At 40.7% G+C, this 23,138-nt stretch overlaps 1 protein-coding gene across 2 annotated transcripts; it reads left to right on the plus strand.

The window, feature by feature from the left end:
- Positions 1-1,525: 1,525 nt before the first annotated feature.
- On the plus strand, positions 1,526-19,499 carry CDK4 (cyclin dependent kinase 4). 2 transcript variants are annotated; one of them, XM_039347733.1, is made up of 9 exons: positions 1,526-1,658; positions 1,957-2,105; positions 4,210-4,459; positions 6,688-6,823; positions 6,945-7,112; positions 7,835-7,944; positions 16,550-16,600; positions 17,347-17,482; positions 18,647-19,499. In XM_039347733.1, the coding sequence occupies exons 3-9, from the start codon at positions 4,242-4,244 to the stop codon at positions 18,737-18,739; spliced, it is 912 nt and encodes a 303-aa protein (XP_039203667.1). In that variant the 5' UTR covers positions 1,526-1,658; positions 1,957-2,105; positions 4,210-4,241; the 3' UTR covers positions 18,740-19,499. The 2 variants fall into 2 exon arrangements, with proteins under 2 accessions (XP_039203667.1, XP_039203668.1); XM_039347734.1 differs by lacking the exon at positions 1,526-1,658 and adding an exon at positions 1,672-1,802.
- The last annotated feature ends 3,639 nt before the right edge of the window (positions 19,500-23,138 follow it).

Genomic DNA, 23,138 nt, shown 5'->3' on the forward strand with positions numbered 1-23,138 from the left:
ACTCATTCCCATGTGAGACCAGACTCAAGGAACAGTCTTGTTACCCCAAATCTGCCTGTGTTAACTGTGGCTTTAGCAAGTCCTTCCTTTAGGGACTCTTAACTTCACTATCATTTCCCTCTAATTTAATAGTTTTTTTATGGATTTGAAATGCATCATTTCCTTGTATTTTGGTATTTGCATTTTGATTCTGACACAGGAGGAGCTACGGTAGAAGTTCTGCAAAAGCCTCTCTTTGCTATCACCACTATGGAAAGTCACTGGAACTTTTTGCAGTGGCTCAGGATAAACTCTCCACAATGCCCAATGGTGCTTTGTGAGTGGATTGGGAAGATGCGTGCATTGGTTTCCCCAAATATCAATGTTATGTGGCAAGCTAACTAAAAGCAATTGTGGGTGGAATTGAGATTCAACTTTCACTGTCCACTCAGATGGAAAGGCCTAGCTGATCCTGAAAGAAAACTTAAATTGCCTAATCTAGAATCTGATTGAAATTTGAAAGAAATCACCAAGATATTCCAGGGCTGTAGCCTAATCTGAAAATTAAAAAAAAAAATCAACCAAAGGCAACAATGGCAAACCATATGCCCATATAATCACCAGAAATTATTTTGGATTCAAGAAAATGCTTTACTTTTACTCTCTTTACCATATACAGGTAGTCCTTGACTTACAACAGTTAATTTAGTGACCACTGAAAGTTACAACATCACTGAAAAAAGTAACTTATGACCATTTTTCACACTTACGACCGTTGCAGCTTCTCCATAGTCAACACGATTTACATCTGGATGCTTGACAACTGACTCACGTTTAAGATGGTTACAGAGTCCAGGGGGTCATGTGATGCTGTCTGGGGACCCTTCTGGCAAGCCAAGTCCATGGAGAAGCCAGATTCACTTAACCACGGTGCTAATAATTTAGAGAACTGCAGTGATTCACTCAAGAAACGTGACGAGAAAAGCTGTAAAAATGGGCCAAAGCTCACTTAACAAATGTCTCACTTAGCAACATAAATGTTGGGCTCAATTGTGGTTGTAAGTTGAGGACTACTTGTATTCTACATCGGCTCACTTGTGGCCCTCTGAATGTGTGCTGGATTTCAGATCTCATAATTTCAACACGCCTGGAAACACTGATGGGGAGGGGGAGGCACCAAAGATGAAATCCAAAGCTCAGATTGGAGCAAAAAAAAAAAAAAAGAAAAGAAAAAGAAAAATGGCATGCGTGGGCCGTAAGAGTTAACAAACTCTGCCTTTGCTGTAACTCGCGCTTAAAGTCAATAAAAGGCGCTGGAGCCCTGGCGTCCTTTGAGGGTTAAAAGCTGTCCAAGGCCAACATGATCTCTCTCTCTGTCTCTCTGCAACACGTGCAACATTTTGTCCTTTAAACAGAGGAGAAAGACACCTGGCCCGTTCCAGCATCTTCGCAGCAAAGAGGGAGTAAGCGCCTCCCCCCCCACATACCTCTTTGAAGGAGAGGGGGGAGGGGAGGCTCAGCTTAGACTGGTAACTATGGAGACCCCACTTCCTTCTGGTAGCCACTCTGGCTGTACCGCCTCTCTGGTTTCGCCGGGTCTTCCAACCCCGCCCCCCACCAGCCTGCTACCTAGAACGCCGCTGAGCTGGAGCAGCCCCCGTCGCGGCTCTTCGCCCGGGGTGAGTTCGGGCCCTGCTTCTTTGGAACGGGGGGAGGGGAGAGGGGGGAAGCTTCTGGATGCGGAGCACGCGCTCCCGCTTCTTCCGCGTGGCTCGTAAGAACGGGGAATGCCTTATCCCGCCAAGGAAGCGTTGGCGCTGGCAGTGAGTCAGAGGAGGGGGGCATCGTTGGGGAGGGGGGGAAGGGAGCGAGGTTTTTGGATCGCCGCGGGTGGCTTCGGCCCTGGGGAGAGGGGGTTTAAGAGGGTGTTTTTTTTTTTAATGTTTGCAAACACTTTTTTATTACTACGTCTTGTAGTTTCCTACTGCCTGGTGAATGAGGCTACTCAGGGGAGGACGCTTCCCCCTTCTCCGATCAGTCTCGTGTGTTGCAGGCGGCTGCAAAGGAGAAAGCGGTAGAGGAAACGGCTTGGCAATGTTGGAAGCATAGCCCTCGGCTTTGTTCGGGTGAGTTAGGAATCGCTCTGCTCACACGGGGATGGGAGGCGAGGAATAAATAGGGCGTTGTTTGAAATGTAACTGTTCTTGCCTGGAGTCCGGAGTGCACAGCGTAATAGTATGAAATGCACAAGAGCAAAGCGCTGGCGGGGAGGGGGGAAAGGGTTGGGTTAGCCTTTAATGCTCAAGAGTTTGCATTCCGACGACTGAAGTTTCACGTTTCCTGCGGGCTCTGATCCGCCGGTCCCGCAACCGGGCGGCGTGTTTTATTGTTTGAAAATCCCGATAAGACCCCCCCCCTTCTTCCTTTAAGGAAGCTGAAATATGTCGGGCCTCGCTGCCTCGTTTGCTGCTGAGCAGCTTTTGCTGTGGGTGTGGGAAAAGTTTTTTAGTGCTGTTCGGGGACACGTGGAGATTGTTTGCGATAAGAGTAAAAAAAAAAAAAACACGCCATTTGTGGCTCAGAGAAATGGCCATGGAGAGTTTTGGGCAAAGCAGTGGTCGATACAGGCTAGCAAATTGGCTGCTTGAAAGATAAAGTGAGCGTGATTTTATTGTATTACTACCTTTGTGCGATAAAGGAGGACTGATCTGTGTAAAATTGAGCAAGTTACTTATGATTCAGTGCCTTGAAATCTGCCCTGTGTAATTGATCTCTTTTTACCCCATTATTAGAATGTGAGGAAGGGCCAGCTTCCACCTCCTCCAATTGTAATTATGATACAGCTGCTCTCTTTAGACCAGTGGGTCTCAACCTTTTTAATGCCGCTACCCCCAACCGGTCGTAAGTCGAGGACTACTCAACTGGTGCAGCACCATTTGCAGAATGGGACTTTTGGCGGGCTCAGCAGGGCAGAGACAGCCTGGACAATTCCTATTGGCTTTTGAAAGCCAATAGAATTAGACTCTATTCAAGAGAGTCTATTCTATTGGCTTTCAAAAGCCAATAGAATAAAAGGGAGTAGCACAGCTAAGGAAAAGGGGGAAAAAATGGCGGACTGCGTTGTTTGGCGACCCCTGTGAAATGGTCGTTTGACCCCAATTGGGGTCCTGACCCACAGGTTGAGAACCACTGCTTTAGACAATATTAATGTGCCTACTCAGGATCTGTGTGGAGGACAAGGGGGAATCCGGGAAGCCTAGCGAAGCTAAGCTTACATGGCTGCCTTAACCTTTCGGAATTATTGCTGAGTACAATCTCTACATATACTGTATAGTTCTATGTATATACAGAAAGTGTTACTGCTCTGTTTATGTTCACTTAGTACCTGTGTAGCCACTTTACTGAAGATGTGTAGATAAAAGTTTAGGATTTTTTTCTTTCTCCCCTGTTGCCAAGTGAACATGTGGAAGGTACACACGTATGGCAACTTGGTTCGGTCAAAATAGTAACATTATTTAATGGAATACACCCCAGTCATGCCATTGCAAATAAAAGGACTGAATGGGTGAGTATCCGTGAATCATCTGGGCCTATGTGGGAAGCCTAGCAAGTGCTCTCAGGCTCTCAAGAGTTATGTCTTCTTCCTCCTATTGATTTATATCCCTAGCAGTGCTGTTAGAAGGAGGTATCCCCCAAGGTGCCAATTTTCATGCAAGATTGAGCAAAACAGCACCTGCTGAAATTCCCTCTTCTGCTTCAATATTAAAAGTATCACAAATTGTTTACATCTTGTTATATCTAAATCTGCTAGCACTGTCGGCTGAAACAGATCCACTACCCACTTGAATGCAGATGGAAAGAGTTCCAAATCCATTGTGTTATCAGAATAATCAAGATCCTCCCTTAGAGGTGTATAGTCTAATGAAGTGCAGAAAGAAACTGTCGGGCAGAAAGGAATGGAGGTGCTGTGGAATCTTGGGCAGTGTTTGTCTTCCTCAGCAACTTTTGAAGATGTGTGGACATCACCTCGTAGAATTCCCCAGCCAGCTTAGAATTCTGAAGAGTTGAAGGCCACACATCTTAAAAATTGTTGAGGTTGAGAAACACTGACGTAAGAGTAATAAACTTCTTTGTTTAAAAACGAAATGATTGTCCTTGGGGTACTTGTGGAGTTTGCCATAAGAAGAGGTAGACTAGATGTAGTCTTTCTCTTCTTCCTTGCTTTTTTAGAACTTCAGTGACTCCAGCAAGGGATTGTCAGGATGGCCATGGGCGTGCAAGAACAATATGAGCCTGTGGCTGAAATTGGTATTGGAGCTTATGGCACCGTCTTCAAGGCCCGGGACTTGCAGAGTGGCAAATTTGTGGCTCTCAAGAATGTACGGGTGCAGAACAGTGAGAATGGACTCCCTCTGTCAACAGTCCGAGAGGTGGCCCTGCTGAAACGTTTGGAGCACCTTGACCACCCCAACATTGTAAGGTGAGGGCCTCATCTATAACTACAAACCTTCCAGGGTGGGGTTTAAGGGTTGATAGATTTGCAGCTGGTGCATTACTGGGAACCTAGAACTGCAGCCTTTTGAGAGTTAATTGTGTAAAGATATGGCTCAAATTGCACGTTCTGTATTTTTGCAGAGATAATAGTAGTTATTTTGCAAATACAAATAGTGCAAATATATTAAAGTGGTATAAGCCTTTGTAGATTTCATCTGAGGATAAGTAATCGTCATATATAATGTGCCATCAAGTCAACATATATATGCACACATACACAGAATGCGTGTTGTGTGTGTGTAATTGGGCTTAAATGGAATAATACAGTCATAAAACCCAGTCTGTGGAGAGTTCAGTTAATGTTCCCATGTATGCAAAAGAACAGAAGTTTATGTTAACTCAATCATTTAAGTAAATTAATACAAGGGGACCGGAAACCATTATCTCTGCGCAGACTTTGAACTGATTTTCTAAATAAAGTGCAATTCACTGGAAAGCTTTTCTTCAATGGTCTTTTTGTTTCACCTGTGTTGAGATTATAGAGTTGATTATAGAGTTGAGATAAAGACAGGACCAGACTTGGTTCACATCGAGGGCTGAATAGAAGGAGTATGTGAGGGATTTGGTGCTTTACATTTATTCAGCAGCCTGCCTTATTGCTGCTTGAGTTTAGTTTATAATGTTTGAGAATTGGGAAATGGGGCTGTCTTCAGTTAGAGCAATTTTCCACATTCAGTGCCTCTTTTAAGTGACTTGGATTAGATCTGGAAACTGGTGGCCTAGATTGGATTGTAACAGGTGGAACTACCGCTTTAACAGTCTTTGCTCAGTGTGGCCTTTGTACACAGAAAAAAATGTTCCTGGTTGAGGAAAGCTGATTTGAAGAGTGGGATCACACAATCTAAGAAACACTGGAAGGAAAATCTATGTGTGACTAAGCTGATAGTGTGATAAGTTAGGGTTGGCCTTTTAGCTGTCTATCTAGAGCACAGTGCTGCTGCATTTCCTAGCTCAGTTAGGATAATCACAATCTGAAAGAGGACTGAGCATATCGATAATGGCCATAACTACTTGTGGAGAAGGTAGTAGCCCTCTTCAGGTATATGCAGTAGTTAGCACTAGGAATATGGGAGTTTGGATGGTAGCCAGCTAGGGCATGGCTTGTCAAACCGATTTATTGAATAAACCACAATTTCCCTAGATTTATAAAATATGCTAAACTTTCAGCCATGATTTACAAGTCATTTTAATTGGATCACTGTATCAGACTGAGCCTAAACTGAAGCTATCTGTGACTTTGTGTACAGCGGATGATCTAAATTTGTGAGAGCTATTTTAGAATAATTTGTCTCCGATTATAGTTCTTGACTTATTTGGTCTCGTCTCCATTCTTTCTTCCAGGCCCTGCTCCAATAACAATGGGCACTTTCAACTGCCTTCGTTGTGTGGAGCAAGCCAATTAAGGGCATGGGCTATAACTTGGTTAGATCTTTCATCTTTCACCGAAAGATGCAGCATAGCCTTTACAGTGCAGTGTCTGGGCAACAGGAGACTGATCATAATCTAATGTAGATCTAATGTATATGGAGAACCAGATTAGAAAAGACTGCTGATTATAAAATATCATCCTTAGCAAATAAGTTCTGATATTGGGTGTAGGAGAATCTGGGGGGCTCAGAGTCTGTTTTTTTTTTCTACTTGGTTCTCTGTTTTTGTGTTGACAAAGGCAGAGCAGAGGCCTTGGCTCTATTGATAATTTACAACATGGTCAGTATTTGTCTTAAGGATGACTCACGCAGAAACTGGGTGAACTGAGAGTTAGAATGGGAGATAAACATAGGGTGGGAGTGAAGAGATTGGGGGAAGGGGTATATCAATGCATTTTTTACAGGAGGATCTTGAGACTGGAATAGAAGTATCTTGGTAGGCTAGTGAGACAAAGAAAAAAGCGTACAGGGCAGATGGCACGGACTCTTAAGAGCTCAATAGATTAAATCTATTATGTAGAGACCTGTATTATTTCTTGCAAGCTGTGAGGTTTCCAGCCTGTCTCATTATCCAGGACATTAGATGTGCCTGGACGTAATTCAGGATCAGCGAAATTCTATTCAAGAATCCTTTTGATTTAAGATGTTCTCTTAATTTCACCAGTCTCCATCTTTCTTGGCAATTGTGGAACATTTGCTGAGTGTCTCTTCCTTCATTCCTCCTTAGACTAATGGATGTTTGCACAACTACACGGACTGAACGAGAAACCAAAGTGACTCTGGTCTTTGAGCATGTAGATCAGGACCTGAAAGCCTATTTGGAAAAAACACCACCTCCTGGCTTGCCCTCAGAAGTAATAAAGGTAAGTCAATCTTAGATTGATGTCCAATACTCTATTCTGGGCTGACCTCCAGATTGGTAAGAATACAAGCAATCTAAGCAGAGCTGTTGATGTCGCATGTTCTTCTACCTCTCACCTCCAGGACATGATGCGTCAATTCTTGAGCGGCTTGGATTTCTTACATTCGAATTGCATTGTTCATCGTGACCTTAAGCCAGAGAATATCCTGGTGACCAGCTCTGGTCAAGTCAAGCTGGCTGACTTTGGACTGGCCCGTATCTACAGCTGCCAGATGGCCCTGACACCATTGGTGAGTGCTGTCCAGATCTTAAGAGAAACAAAAAGGCCTGTTCCCACTAGCATAGCTAAGTTGGGACCTTCATGAAGACAGGAGTAAACTAGCTAATTCTATCCCAATGTTATAGACTTCCACCTACTAGAGTCCCAGACTGTTATGTTGTAATGGGTCCCAAACTCCTGGGCTGCAGACCACCAGGAACCAGGCTGTGCAAGTGAGCGAAGGCCCTTCTGTGCATGCAAAACCACACACCCCCGGGACCCAGAAAAACTGCCCTCCACAGAACTGATCCCTGGTGCCCAAAAGGTTGGGGGCTGCTGGGAGAATAGCAGGTAGCTATTTCTTCCTCTAGAGATCTTTGCAGCTAATAGGAAGGGACTACTCTGTTGCTGTTTTTACTGTTGACAGTGGAGAAAGGGGTATTCCATAACCTGTGTGGTCTTGGTAGGTGTAATGGAAAGTAGCCTTGTGCCCCCTAATATGTAGCTGCAGATCTACATTCAATATTAACAATATTATTTCCAAACAAAACTAGATGCTCAGGTGTCTTGATAGGAATGGGAAAATGGGTAGTTCAGACTGAGGAGGAATTGTGACGGATGGAAACCCAGGAAATAAGAGAAAGCATCAGAACGTTTCTTATGGAACTTAGCCTCACCTCTTGCATGGAGCTTGAGTTCTCCCTCTGTGGCTTTTCTCCATCTTCATGCTTCTTGTATTCTCCTCTCGTCCAGGTGGTCACCCTTTGGTATCGTGCTCCAGAAGTGCTGCTCCAGTCAACGTATGCTACTCCTGTGGACCTGTGGAGTGTGGGATGTATCTTTGCAGAGATGTTCCGAAGGAAGTAAGCGGTTGAGGAAGGAGGACTTTTCCTTCCATGTGGGAAAACAAATCATTGGGATTGTGGCAGAGCTTCAGTTAGCTGATTTCAGATTGTTTCAGAGCAGTCGTATAGGGTCCCCGTCATGCCTGCAATACTCTTAACTTTCACGCAGCCCCCTTCTCCCCAATTTTGAGTCTTGCGTTTTCTACTTTAAAAAAAAAAAACATTTCATGAGATGGAGTTTCCTCAGAATGCCATTATAGACGTTTACAGTATTGAGCCTGGGTAGGCATGAGTTTTCTGAGTGTGCTTGTGTAAGCCTTTGGTGGGGGTTGGCTTCGCTTCCTTTTTTTTTTTTTCCCACAGCCTTAGGGTAATTTGAAATAAGAGGGAAGGATTGATACAGAGGAGATAAAGGATGGCTGGGAAAGAGGCGGGTGGCAGGGCAAGAGTTGAGCCAGGCATGTTCTGTCTTCAAAGGAGACTCACGGTCTGCCTCCTTTGCTGTCCTTGTGTCAGATCAGTATTGGTGAATATACTTTTTGCCGGCACTTGCCGACAGCCAGCAGCACAGCTGGGAAACAATAGATTAAGGCTTGGCCTGCCAGAATTCTGCCTTGCTTATCTTTCAGGCTAAGGATTGATAGGGAGGAGCCAGTGACCTCCTCTTGCTCTCCTTAGGCTCCCCTTAAAAGAGAAGATAGGATTAGGGAGATTTACCAAGACTAAATGCAGCACCATGTGCTGTTTTGAAATCATCTTGCATGTAACTTCAGTTTGAGTATTAGTTAACCAAAAAAAAAATCACAAGTCACACAGATTCACGTGCTTAATCACTTCACTGCCTTGCACTGTGGAGGTTAAAAAACGTTCGGGAAAACGTTCAAGTTTTCAAAAATCCCATTTTAATTAAGCAGGGTTCTGCCAGTTTTTTCCCCATTGTTAAATGAGTTAAAGTACTGCCTTCATTTGCATAAGAGAAAAAAAATGCCTGGCCATTATTTCTATAGATTGTGATATTTAAGGTTTGCTCTGGAATCCAACTGGACCTGATTATTTGAACCATGTTTCCAAACCAGGATTGCCCAATCAGGTATACATAACTTGGGAGTGAATTTCTCACTACTTATATAATTTCCTCCCATAAATTTCTTCTGGCAGATTCAAGAGTGTAGCCAACAGACAGGCTTCCTTTGAGGCACGTACCACATGAATAGTTCATTACTGGATTTCATCCAACAATCTTCAGTTCACTGCCACTTAAACTAAAAAAGTTCTTAGCTGATTTTGCAACAGACGGTATTATTTACATCTTTGGATGCTAAGGGTTTTTATTGAGGGGGGTGGGGTGTATTTTGTGAAACACAGCAGATGTCCAAAATTCTACAGTTGGGATATTCTCCTTTACTTTTAGACAGCTTCTCTCTGGAGATATAAAATAGAGACACGATATAATACTAGTCCATTCTTGAGACTTAGAAAAATGCACCTCCAAATGTCGTGTAGCCCAATTTTCACGTTCTTAAAATTAAACCAATGTATCTCTTTTACCATATGTGAGCAGCCCCTGCCTTATTCTGAGGCATTTCGGAAAGCATTGTTACCAAAATAGCTGTCTCTCTGACAGTTTCCACATGTTAGTAAATAGATAATATACAGTGTGGGTCTCTTTTGAAGAAACTATACTTCTTATACTATTCTTAACATGCAAACAATACAGTGAAGTTATTCCACTATTCAGTTTGTGGATTCACAAGATGATCTTTATGTCATCGTATATTGGCTTTTTTAGGAAGCTGTTAGAATCTTCTGTTCCTGTCAGAATCAAGAGAATATAATCTGACAGAACAGAGACACTAAATCAGGAAGTAAATGGGGCAGATCTCCCCCTCCCCTTTTCAGTATGCATATTCTGTGTCAGTATATTACTTGGTCCTTTTCAAGAACTAAAAGTCTGTGAACATTTGTCCTGTATGTTTTTGTTCCTTTGTAAGCTTTTTTTTTAAATATAGTATTGTTCTTTGTTTTTCCTATACAGATAATTTTTAAAAATTACACTAAAACATAATTAAAATGCAAAACTAAAAGTACTTCGGTTGTGTGTTGATATAAATCTTAATGGTATACCTCAGGGTGGGGAACTATGGCCCTTTTACGATCTGTAAACTTGGTAACTCCCATGCTGGCTGAAGAATCCTGGGAGTTGAAGTTCACAGATCGGGTAAAAGCTGGAGGGGCTTTCTTTGGTCACGCTGGCCCCACCCTGCAGATAACTTGCCTTGCAGCCTCCTCCATCTGCCGTTTGAGTCCTGCGTCTCTGCGTCGCTCTGCCTGCTCCCTGTTCACCGCCTGCCACTTGGGTTCTGCAGCACCATCTCGTGCTGCCTGCTCCTCATTCACCGCTTGTATTGTATGGTTTAAATGATGGCAGCACTGGTGGCCGGTGGTAGGCTCTCTGCATTTTCCCTGGGCTGGCAGTTTCGGCCACTGGTCCCCTTCGTGGTTCTGCCCACACAGCCACGGGAGAGTTATACCAGGGCTGGCTGCGGGGCACTCCGAAGACCTCGCTACCGTGACTCCAGCTACAAACTCCCCCGTGGCTGTGTAGGCAGAGTTGCAAAGGGGGGTGGTGGCCAAAACTACCAGCCCAAGGATGATGCAGAGAGCTACCATCGGCCTCCAGAACTGCTGCCATTGAAACCCTACAATACAGGCAGCGAACAGAGAGCAGGCAGGGCACCGCAGGGCCTCCCCCACCTGCCTCGCCTCACTTCGTGGCGTTGGCACCGGTTTGATGTGCGCTCCCCTGCCCCATTGCGGTCGCAAGCAACAAGATGGGATGCGGATTATCCTGCCCTGTTGCAACCAGACAGGATGGAGTGGGTGGGCGGCCGCAAAATAAGACATCCCCCGAAAATGAGCCCTAATGGGTCTTTTGGTCCAACATATGGGTATGTATGTATGTGTATATGTGTGTGTGTGTGTATGTGTATGTATGTATGTATGTATGTATGTATATGTATGTATATATATATATATATATATATAGATATTATATATATATATATATATATATATATATATATATATTTGTTTTCTGTGGTTTTCGCGGGTGTTTGTATGTAGGTCTTTGGTTGTTCGGGTTTTCTCCCACGTAAAATTGGAAGTGTCTTGGCGACGTTTCGATGAAGTCCCGTTCGTCATCTTCAGGCTGGTGTTTTCAGCTTCGTGCTTCGAGCTGCTCGAAGCACGAAGCTGAAAACACCAGCCTGAAGATGACGAATGGGACTTCATCGAAACGTCGCCAAGACACTTCCAATTTTACGCGGGATATATATATATATATATATATATATATATATATATATATATATATATATATATATATATATATATATATATATTATATATATATATATATATATATAAAAACCTGGTCTTATTTTCGGGGAAAAACAGTGTATATTCTGAATTGCAAGCCACCCAGAATCATTTACTGAGATGGGTAATTGAAATTGAACGAATAAATAAATACCAATGTTGATTTTAGGCAGCTTGCAAGGATTAAACACAAACTATACTTTGAACTAGACAAAGGGATATGGGAATATTGTATAGGTTCCCACCCTCTAGGATGTGGGGTGGATGTGAAAGAGACATACATAATTTTATGTAAATGATAGTTAACTAAATCATACTTTTACAGAAGGATTCCAGTGCTTCTGTCTGATTTAAGTCCATTCCAATATAAAGAAAATACATAATAAGATCATTTTCTAGTTTCTCATCGGTTATGATTTGTTTTTGATTGAAACTTTATTATAAAGAAAATGGAAAGCCCCTTTTTTCTGACAATCTAAAATGATCATACTAACATAATTTTCCAAAGAATAACTAGATCAAGCAAATTCAAAATACATTTCTCTTTTATAAGTCTACTTGTCCAGAGGAGGAGGCACTATCCTCATTCTTAGAAAAGCAGGACATTTGTTTTCTTATATTCAGCTGAAAATGAAATCTATTCAGCATTTATACTTTGAATACTTTTCATTATCAGAAAGTTTATAATCAGTAAGCGTGTATACTTAGAGATATTCCTCAGTGATGGTTATTGGGATCTGAATTTTGGTTGCTAAGCATTATTATGGTCATAAAGCATGACGTGTGACTACATCGCTTAGCGATGTTAATCCTGGTTTACTGTTAAGTGAGAATTGTGTGATGTTAAGTGAGGATCTCATTGTTCATGATTTGTGACTTCCTTCTGGCTTCCCAAAAGTAATGTCAGTGGGAAAGCTGGCAGGAATTTTCAAGTACCTGGCACAACAAGTGTTGCCTTAGACCAGGGTCTCCAACCTTGCCCACTTTATGATTTGTGGACTTCAATTCCCAGCTGGCTGAGGAATTCTGGGAGTTGAAGTGCACAAGTCATAAAATGGCCAAGGTTGGAGACCTCCGCCTTAGACGGCTTGCAAGCAGGTGGGTAGGTGGATGAGACTATTTAGTGTTGCTGGGCAGGTGGATGTTGACATTGTAACTTTAAACAGTCACTGAGTGAGTAGTTGTAACCCAGGGATTACCAGTATAGCCTTTTATTGTTGATACGATGAATCTGTCGAGGTCCATGTAGTTTCCAGCAGAACTAGAAACATTACATCCACAATGTTTTCTCTGATTGGCCGCAGAGTAGTGTTGCCTGATTTTGTGTTATTTAGCAATTGTGCTCTTTAGAAGGTTTGGGTTTAGTTTATTCAGTGTCCACTTTCCATCAGTTCTTGCTCTACTAAATCAAGAAGAGAATCATACTTTATATCTGCTCAAAAGGCAGCTGGGTATTTCTGTCATGATAGAATTTATATTTAATGCATTTATTTTCTAACATATTATTTTCTTGACCGTTACTTTCATATCAAGGATGTAGTGACTTTCAAATCTGAACTATCTGCAGATTCAGACACCCTTACCTGAGTGTAAAAAAATCTGTTTTTGGTGTGAAATGGTCTGTCCTGATCATTTGGGAAGTATCTTGAGCTTAGACCCTTCCAGAATGATCTCTGCAAAAATATTGGCTATATTGATTTTTCAAATAAGTTGGCAGGGAAATGACTGCAGTACATTTCTTCATCATTACTGGTAGAAGTTCATGTTGAGAATTAATTTTACTTTTCCTCGTGCAGTGCAGTCCAATCTGCCTGCCTGCCTATCTTATCTTATCTTATCTCTTATCTTATCTTATCCCTTATCTTATATCTTATCTTATATCTTATCTTACCTTATCTTATCATCTATCATCCTTCTATACCAGTGTTTCTCAACCTTGACAATTTTAAGGCATGTGGACTTCAACTCCCAGAATTCCATAGCCAGCATTGCTGGCTGTGGAGTTCTGGGAGTTGAAGTCCACATGCCTTAAAATTGTCAAGGTTGAGAAACACTGTTCTATACCTACCTGCCTGCTTACCTACCTACCTATCTCTCACCTTTATTATTTTTTATAAATTAGCCAGGGTGGCAACATACCTAATATGCTTTCCTCCTCCTATTTTCTTCACAACAACCGTGAAATGGGCTGGCCAGAGAGACAATGACTGGCCCAAAGTCACCCGGCTGGCTTTCATGCCTAAAGCAAGACTAAAACTCGGAGTCTCTTGGTTTTATACCTTGGTGCCTTAGCGACTCAAACGGGCTCATCATTCATTCCCTTAAAGTATTTATAATGAACAATGGAGCGGCTATAATTCCGCTACTGTCCCCCGAATGTGTCGCTTTAAGTAGCATTGTTATATCGTGAATGCTGTTGGGGTTCACTATATAAAGGGGCCCATCAGGGACAGCAGTTGAGAACCTCCTGTTCCCATACATGTAACTTTGTAATCTTTTTTACTCCATTCTTCTTTCATTACCTCTCTGGTTGGAATATCCTTAGATTGGTAGTAGCTGAAACCTTTTTCCAAGTTTAAATTTTGGACTGCCAGACTAAATTTAGCTCCATTCTTGCTGATGTTTGATTTTCCTGTTTTGCAACTATGTAATTGTGTTTGCATCTGCTGATTTTCTGTTTTGATAGCTTTTCATGGCTGCAGCAACGGGGGATCACTTACATTTCCCAATCTCTTCTTTATTTTCCCGTAACTTTTCCTTTAAGGCTTTCACTTCTTTTGATCTCCCAATTCTTGCTGCTGTAGTTTTTCTAAATGTGCAGTAAACGTTGTGTACAGTACAGTGTTGCATAGAATACCAGAATAGCCTATCCTTTGGAGTCTTAATTGCTTCTTTTGGAAGCATCTCAGCAATATTCAGCTGTTCTACCTGCTCAAAGCCAGCAGAGGGAGTAGCATAATAGAAGGTGGATGCAAAAAAAAAAAAAAAATTGCTCACCAGCTTTTAGAGCAGGGGTTCTCAACCTTGGCAACTTTAAGACTTGTGGACTTCAACGCCCAGAATTCCTCAGCCAGCTTTGCTGGCTGAGGAATTCTGGAAGTTGAAGTCCACAAGTCTTAAAGTTGCCAAGGTTGAGAACCCCTGTTTTAGAGGTTATCTGCAAGAGCTCTTTCTAAGCTGGTCTCTTAGCATACAATTGTAGGAAAGGAAGGGAACGTGGCATGGGGCTTATCAGTGAAAGCCAATTGTGCTTTGTGGCTTTGGCCAGCCATGCTGAATGTCCAAGCTTCCCTTTTCTACATAGAATGCAGGTGCTTAGCATAAATTCTGGCTATCGGATGGTCTAGGACAGTGTTTCCCAAACTTGACAATTTTAAGGCATGTGGAATTCTGGGAGTTGAAGTCCACATGCCTTAAAATTGTCAAGTTTGGGAAACACTGGTCTAGGACAGTCGTGGCGAACCTATGGCATGTGTGCCAGAGGCAGCACTCGGAGCCTTCTCTGTGGGCATGCACGCCATCACCCCAGCCCCACCTCCCCCCATGGCCCCCTCCTCTCCAGCAGCCCCCCTGGAGGAGAGTCGCCCTCAGGTGCGGCCTGCACGGAATAGCGCAGCCAAGGACATAGCTGGGCAGCAGGGACAAGACTCTGCCTTTGCGCCCCATAGCATGCAGATGATGCTGTGGGTGTGGGCGGAGGGTGTGGCTACCGTGTCGCTGCAGGGTTGCCTGGGCGATCTGCTACAGCGGGGGTGCGTGGCCCTGTGGACAGGCAGAGCAGACAGGGCGGGAGGCGGAGTGGGGGGCGGGGCAGGTTTTGGGCACTCAGTCTCTAAAAGGTTTGCCATCACTTGTCTAGGACAGTGATTCTCAAACTGGTCCACAGATCACTGGGAGGGGGCCAACAATGTCATCACAGGGGGTCTGCGAAGGCGTGAAGAAATGTTACAGTCTTGGGGATTTGTGGCCATGGTCCATGGTCCATGGCCACGAAAGGTATTTAAAGGGGGTCCTTGGTAAAGGAAAGGTTGAGAATCATTGGTCTAGGACAGGGGTAGGCAACCTTGGCTCTTTTATGACTCATGGACTTCCAACTCCCAGAATTCCTGAGCCAGCCTCTGGGAACTGAAGTCCACAAGTCATAAAAGAGCCAAGATTGCCTACCCCTGGTCTAGGACATGGATGTCCAACCTTTTGGCTTGCCTCGGCCACACCGAGTAAAGAGGAATTGTCTTGGGTTACATATAAAGTATATAATAGGTAGTAGTTTATATATATAAATCATATAATGTTAAAGGTGTATGATCCTGTTGGGTCACATTGCTAGCTGTCCAAGGTTGCATGTGACCTTCAGGCTGCTGATTGGACACACCTGGTCTAGGATTTATCAGTTTCTTTCAAGCTTTTTTTCAGTACAGCATCTTTTTTGCATGGTTCTCTTATTTTCTTTCTAAGCTGTGTGGTCTTTAGACACTGTAGTCAATCCAGTATTAGTTCTGAAGCTAGTTACAGTTGTCAGTCATCTGTCTTTTTAATTAAAGAAGCCGATTCCATTGATTATGAATATAGCTTTGTAGTAGCCGATTGAAGGGGTATTGCACCTTATACAAGACCTGTCTAAAGCTACTGTTTTCATTTGGGAGAGGAGGTAACCTAATGATTCATGAAGTGTTTTCCTAGATCTTTTATACATTTCTTAAAACTCAACATTTCATTGGCCGAGAATTAGAAATTTGGCAAAAAGGTGTCTGTGATTCATGAAGCTTGCAGTGTTTCATTGAACCTTGGATACTAATGAATCAGGAATACTAGTTTGGGCAGTCTGATGAAGACTTGGGGTTTCCTGCATAATGTATCCTTGTCTATAAGCTCCATCAATAGGTACACTCATCTCCCATCTGTGGCCAGGCCTTCCCTAATTGCCATTGGTTGCTAATTCCAGTTGTCTGGCTTGACTCCTACATTATCTTCAGATAATTCAAAGCCTGCCTCTGTTAAGCCTTTGTAATTATTACTCTTCTCAGCTCCGTGTATTGAATCACAGCTGCCCTGAAATAGTTAAACCTGTGATGGACTCTTTCTATTCCCCCTGAATAATACAACATTAACCAAGCCCCATGTTTGACCTGAATGTTTTGATATCTGGAGAGAATGAGAAAGGAGCAGCCCTGGAGTTTAAGAGAGACAGAATTTGTGAGCGGTCATCAAGTGCCATAATCACAATTTCCCTTTGTCTTCTTTCTAGACCTCTCTTCTGTGGCAAATCAGAAGCTGACCAACTGGGCAAGATCTTTGAGTGAGTCTCAACTTTTCTTATAAGATGCCAAAGGTTGTGGGTCAGTAAATCATCACAAAGAGGAAGTTTCTTATCTAGAGCCTTGGTTTTGCTCAACACGACTTGAGGTAGCGTGACTGATTCCGCTCTATATAAGGATGCAGAGCAAAGGTTTGTGAGTTGGGTTTTGCAAGCCAGGGAAAGCAGAAGGACCCCATTATAGCTGCAAGATCTTATTTTGTTGATCTTTCTAATTGAGCAAATGGCCAGAGGTAACAGGGGTTTGGCCATTGGCTTTTGTTGAGAGTTAAAGCGGGGACATTGCTGGATTGTAACATTCAAGGGGCACAACCTCTCATGGAGGATGCTGGGAATTGTAGTTGAACAATATCTGGAGAACACGGATTTCCATTTCATGTGCTAAAAAGATGATGAGAATCTATGCGAACTCATCCATTTTATTGTTGATGTTTAATGGTTAGTTGTGCTTGATTTCAGGTAGATTGCATGACCCTCATACTAGTCAGGGGAAAGTATTATTTAGGGGGGGTTAATCTTGTCCTGTACTTACAAGCTCTGGAAACCCCTGAATTAGAACAACGATTACAAGACCAGAAACCATTCAGTCATATAATTTGAAGATTGGTGCCGTGGCTGGGAAGCCTTTGGAGTTGCAGTGCGTAACAGGCTTGCCCCATTGCCTTGAAACGAATCTGAGTTGGATCTAGCTCACGTTCCCCCCCCCTTCCCCCTCTTCTTTCCTTCAGCCTGATTGGTCTCCCTTCAGAGGAAGATTGGCCTTTGGATGTTTCTCTACCACGCTGTGCCTTTGCTGCTCGCTCTCCACAGCCAGTGGAGAACTTTGTGCCAGAAATTGAGGTCCTGGGAGTTCAGCTGCTGTTGGTACGTTCCAAGATACCAGACTAATTACAACGCAAATGAGAGCAAAAATTTGGAGTTGAGAATTGGGAATAGAGTGATCATTGAGAGTGTGAGGCTTGGTATTATTCTGAGGATGGAAACAGGGAGCAAAGGAGAATAGCAAATTTCCTATCTCGGTAGTTTACAATGAGTAGTTAACAAGTCATTGGTTCTTTGCACCCCATCTTCTTGGCATTTGTCTTTGGCAGCGAAGAGGCAGTGAGAGTGGGTGACTCACTGTATTAGATAACCAGGAGCAGCTTAATTTTCATCCAGTCATGCTGCTGGTGACAACTACAGCTGCCATCTGAATAATGCATTACGTGAATTCAACATTAATCATAGAATAGCGTGAGGCCGTACTTTCAGAGTAAGCCCCGATTTCAAGTTTTAAGAGGCATACCAGAGATCTAGGCTATAGGTACTGAGAACTGCTGAAGTTGGAGCCAACTCCAGTTCTTGGTTTGCTTGCCTTCAGATCCTCCCTTGTGAGTCTTGCTCGGGAGAGATTTGGAACATAACTGTAATGCTGGATATACCGTGTTGCCCCCAAAATAAGACCCAACCGGAAAATAAGCCCTAGCCTGATTTTTCAGGATGCTCATAATATAAGCCCACCCCCAAAATAAGCCGTAATATAAGCCCACCCCCAAAATAAGCCCTGTTAAGATCATCAGCCAGATGGACGCATTTAGTACCGTATTTCCTCCAAAATAAGACCCAACTGGAAAATAAGCCCTAGCATGATTTTTCAGGATGCTCATAATATAAGCCCACCCCCAAAATAAGCCGTAATATAAGCCTATCCCCAAAATAAGCCCTGTTAAGATTATCAGCCAGATGGATGCATTTAGTATCGTATTTCCTCCAAAATAAGACCCAACTGGAAAATAAGCCCTAGCGTGATTTTTCAGGATGTTTATAATATAAGCACCATCCCCAAAATAAGCCTCATGTTAAGATGATGGCAGGCAGGCAGATGGATGCATTTAGTACCGCGTTTCCCCAAATATAAGCCCTAACCGGAAAATAAGCCCTAATTAAAAATTAATATAAGACCAGTCTTATTTTGGGGGAAACACAGGTACGTGCACATCTGTTTTTATGAGATTTATATAATGAGTTTCCTTTTCTATGCCTCTCTAGGAAATGCTGACATTCAATCCACTAAAGCGTATATCTGCCTTCCAAGCATTGCATCATCAGTACTTTCAGGACAAGAACGCAGGTGAAGGGTAGCACCCCAGCGAATCCCTAAGCATGGGGGAAGAGACTGTACAAAAGACTTTGTGAATACGCGTATAACCTGAACCCCATCAAGTGGATACACTCAGACTACTCCCCAAGCTGTCCTGGCTGTGCTAGGATTGAAGAGGTGGGAAGGACGAAGCTTTTGACAACATGCATGAAAACAGAAAGGGCCATGTTGCAGGAAATGCACCACTGAAATCCTTTCCCACCCTGAAAATGTTAGGACTTTATAGTGGCATCTCTCTGTCACCGTGCAATGCGCATTCTGTATTCCTGGGTTGATCTCCATTGGCGTTCTTGTGGAGGTCCGTTGTATTTGGGACAGCCTGGTTTGAGGCATCTCGGTCATCTGTCTAAGGGTTCTTTGCCAAAGCTCTCTCTTGGATAGCCCCTTTTTCCTCTAATAAAAATTTTGTAACAATTTACACGTAATAATACTGCTGCCTTATCACATTCCTGTGGCTAACAGTTTGACACTAAAGCCTTGCCTTAGCATGTTGCCAAGCTCCACAAAAATGGGAGCAGAAGATTATTTTTGTACAAGTCTTCACAATTCTTTTTCTTCTTTTTTTAATTGCCAAGACACTGGTCGGGACAGACCTACGCTGTTGGCTATCTCGGCATGTGGAGCACGTCCAGATGAGAGATATTTTCCATCTGTTTGATTCCAAATAGTAATGTGAAACATTTTTAAAGGCTTCTAAAAATGATAACGTTTCAATAAAGGATATGTGTGAGGTCCAGGCAAGTATAGTTTGGTCTTTCCCTTGTCACCTGAAGTTGTCTCGTGTTGTATAAAGATGGGGCTAACTTAGTGCTTGTATATTACCACAGTGTAAGCCTGTAGACATTGCAGGATATTTGAAGTGCAGTTGTTTTTGGAGTTATGTGTAGTAAATAAGTCAAGGAAGATCATACTTGCAATCACTTTGTAAGCATTGCATCACACTTGGATTATGCAGTCCAATTAAGAAGAGCAGATTACTTTGACTTGGGCATCTGCTCCCAATGGGCACAATTACTAGTGATTTATTAGATCAATAGGAACTTGTTGCCTAAGTTTCAAGAGTTATCAGAAAGTTTGCTTTAACTAATTACAGTGAGACTTTCAGTCGCTAAGTTGTATCTGACTCTGCAACTCCCTGGACCCACAGCATGCCAGGCCCCCCTGTCCTCCACTGTCTCCCTGAGTCTGCCCAAACTCATGTTCATTGTGTCAAAGAAACTATCTAACCATCTTGTCCTCTGCCGTCCCCTTTTCCTTTTGCTTTCAGTCTTTCCTGTAAACCTATAAACCGCTTAGTGCTGTAAAGCATTATGAAGCGGTATATAAGTCTACGTGCTATTGCTATTTCCCAGCATCAGGGTTGGCACTTCGACATGAGAACTTTTCCACTTATTAATTCCTCCAAAGGAGTCTGAAATGGGTTTATTCATCATCTTGATCTTGCTAACATTAGAATGTTTACAACATACTGAGAGTATAAGGAATGTTCTTCCAACTGAGTGATAGAAGCTAGAAAGAAAGAAAGAAAGAAAGAAAGAGAAAGAAAGAAAGAAAGAAAGAAAAGTGTGTGCCCCACTCTCACCTGGAGCAACCATCCCACCACCATCATCATTCATCTCCACTTCCTACAAAATGGAAATGATAACTTAAATATTATCAATGATTTTTTTTTTCAAAAAGAGAAAGTGACTGGACCTTACTGGGCCAATTGTCTAAAGATAAATCATCTAAGAATTACCATTTTTGAATAATTATTGATTTAGCAGCTTAATTCCAAGTTCCTTCTTGACTTATTCACAAGACAACCCCAAAAACAATGGAAGTAGAAATTCCAAGTTCTTTCTTGTTTAATTTAGAGTTACCTCCCTCGGAAAAGGTAATAAGCTCAGTAGCACGTTTGGTTTAGCTCTTGTTTGAGTTGCTTAAGTGAATTTCTTATTCAGCTAATTTCCCAAGTTTATCTGAATCAATGACCGATTTTCTCATGCGCTATCAGAATATCATCCTCTTCCACCATTCCTTCTTCATTAAGGAATGGAATGCCACTTTAGCCAGGTTTGAATCATCCATACAAATCTTAATGCAGGTAGTTCTCGACTTAGGACTATAATTGAGCCTAAAATTTTTGTAGCCAAGTGAGACATTTTGTTAAGTGACTTTTGTCCCATTTTATGTCTGTTCTTGACATGCTTGTTAAATGAATCACTGCAGTGGTTAAGTGAGTAACCTGACTGTTAAGTGAATCTGGCTTCCCCATTGACTTTCCCCATCACAAAAGACGATTACGTGACCCTGGGACACTGCAACCGTCATAAATGTGAACCAGTTGCCAAGCATCCAATTGTGGAAAATGGTCATAAGTCACTTTTTTCAGTGCTATTGTAACCCTGAATAGTCACTAAATGAGTGATTGTAGTCGAGGATTACCTGTACAGTTTTTCCTTCCTTCCCTCTTATTCTCTTATACTAGAACTAAGGAGAAAATTCCTGTTAGAACAATTAATCAGTGGAACAACCTGCCTCCAGAAGCTGTGAATGCTCCAACACTGGAAGTTTTTAAGAAGAGACTGGACAGCCATTTGTCTGAAATGCTATAGGGTTTCCTGCCTGAGCAGAGGGTTGGACTTGACCTCCAAGGTCCCTTCCAACTTTATTATTATTATTGATCATCGCACAGTCAGCCAGATGTTCAGACTGGATTTGGCATTTTGTCTACCTATCGAGTCCTGGGGTAGGTAGATGTGGATGTTTGATGGTATTACAGATATCGTCGCAGGATGGAAGCAGTTTCTAGTAAGGCTGCCTTTTGCAATTGACTAATAGCGAATTTGTCAATGCCAATGGTGTTCAAGTGGTGCTCCAGTTGTTTTGGGATTGCACCCAAGGAGCCTATGACTATTGCTTGCTTTTGCCACAGTCTTTCTATTTCTATTTGTAGGTCTTTGTATTTCGTTAGCTTCTCCAGTTCTAATAATAATAATATTAATAATTATAATTATAATAATAATAATATTATTACCCCAGGAAGTTAAGAAGAAGTCAGCTTGAGTTTCTTTCTAATCTTCTCTTCCTGCCCCGGACATCATCATCATCATCATCATTGAAAGACTGTGGCAAAAGCAAGCAGGGTAGTACCAATAGTAATAGGCGCCTTGGGTGCCATCCCAAAACAACTGAAGCACCACTTGAACACCGTTGGCATTGACAAATTCACCATTATTCAATTGCAAAAGGCGGCCTTACTAGAAACTTCTTCCATCCGGCGACGATATCTGTAATACCATCAAGCATCCACATTATTATTATTATTATTATTATTATTATTATTATTATTATTATTATTATTATTATTATTATTATTATTATTAATAAATAATTAATTATAATTAATTATAAATTATAATAATTTATTATAATTAATTTCAATAATTATTTATTATAATAAATTACAATTAATTATAAATTATAATAATTAATTATTAAATTATTATAATTTATTAATTATAATAAATTATAATAAATTATAATAATTAATTATTATAATTAATTATAATAATTTATTAATTATAATAAATTATAATAAATTATTATAATGTATAATTTATTATAATTTATTATAAATTATAATTGATAAATTATAATAAATTATAAATTATAATAATTTATTATAATTTATTTCAATAATTAATTTATCAATTATAATAATTTATAATAAATTATAATAAATTATTATAATTTCTAATTTATTATAATTAATTATAAATTATTATAATTGATAAATTATAAATTATTATAATTAATTATAATTAAATATAATAAATTAGAAATTATAATAATTAATTATTAAATTATTATAATTTATTAATTATAATAAATTAGAAATTATAATAATTAATTATTATAATTACTATAATTTATTAATTATAATAAATTATTATAATTTCTAATTTATTATAATTTATTATAAATTATTATAATTGATAAATTAATCAATTATAAATTTATCAATTATAATAATTTATAATTAATTATAATAAATTATAAATTATAATAATTTATTATAATTTATTTCAATAATTAATTATAATAAATTATAATTGTTATAATAATTATAATAATTTATAATAAATTATAATAAATTATTATAATTTATAATTTATTATAATTTATTATAACTGATAAATTATAATAAATTATTATAATTAATTGTAATAATAATTATTATAATTTATAATTTATTATAATTAATTATAATTAATAAATTATAATAATTTAACAATTAATTATTATAATTTATAATTTATTATAATTAATTATAAATTATTAAAATTAATTATAATTAATTATAATTATAATAATTATAATAAATTATAATAATTA

This window comes from Crotalus tigris, unplaced genomic scaffold (genome assembly GCF_016545835.1).
Source record: "Crotalus tigris isolate CLP2741 ecotype Arizona unplaced genomic scaffold, ASM1654583v1 scf7180000018101.4720394464:4744507, whole genome shotgun sequence".
NCBI classification, from domain to species: Eukaryota; Metazoa; Chordata; class Lepidosauria; order Squamata; family Viperidae; genus Crotalus; species Crotalus tigris.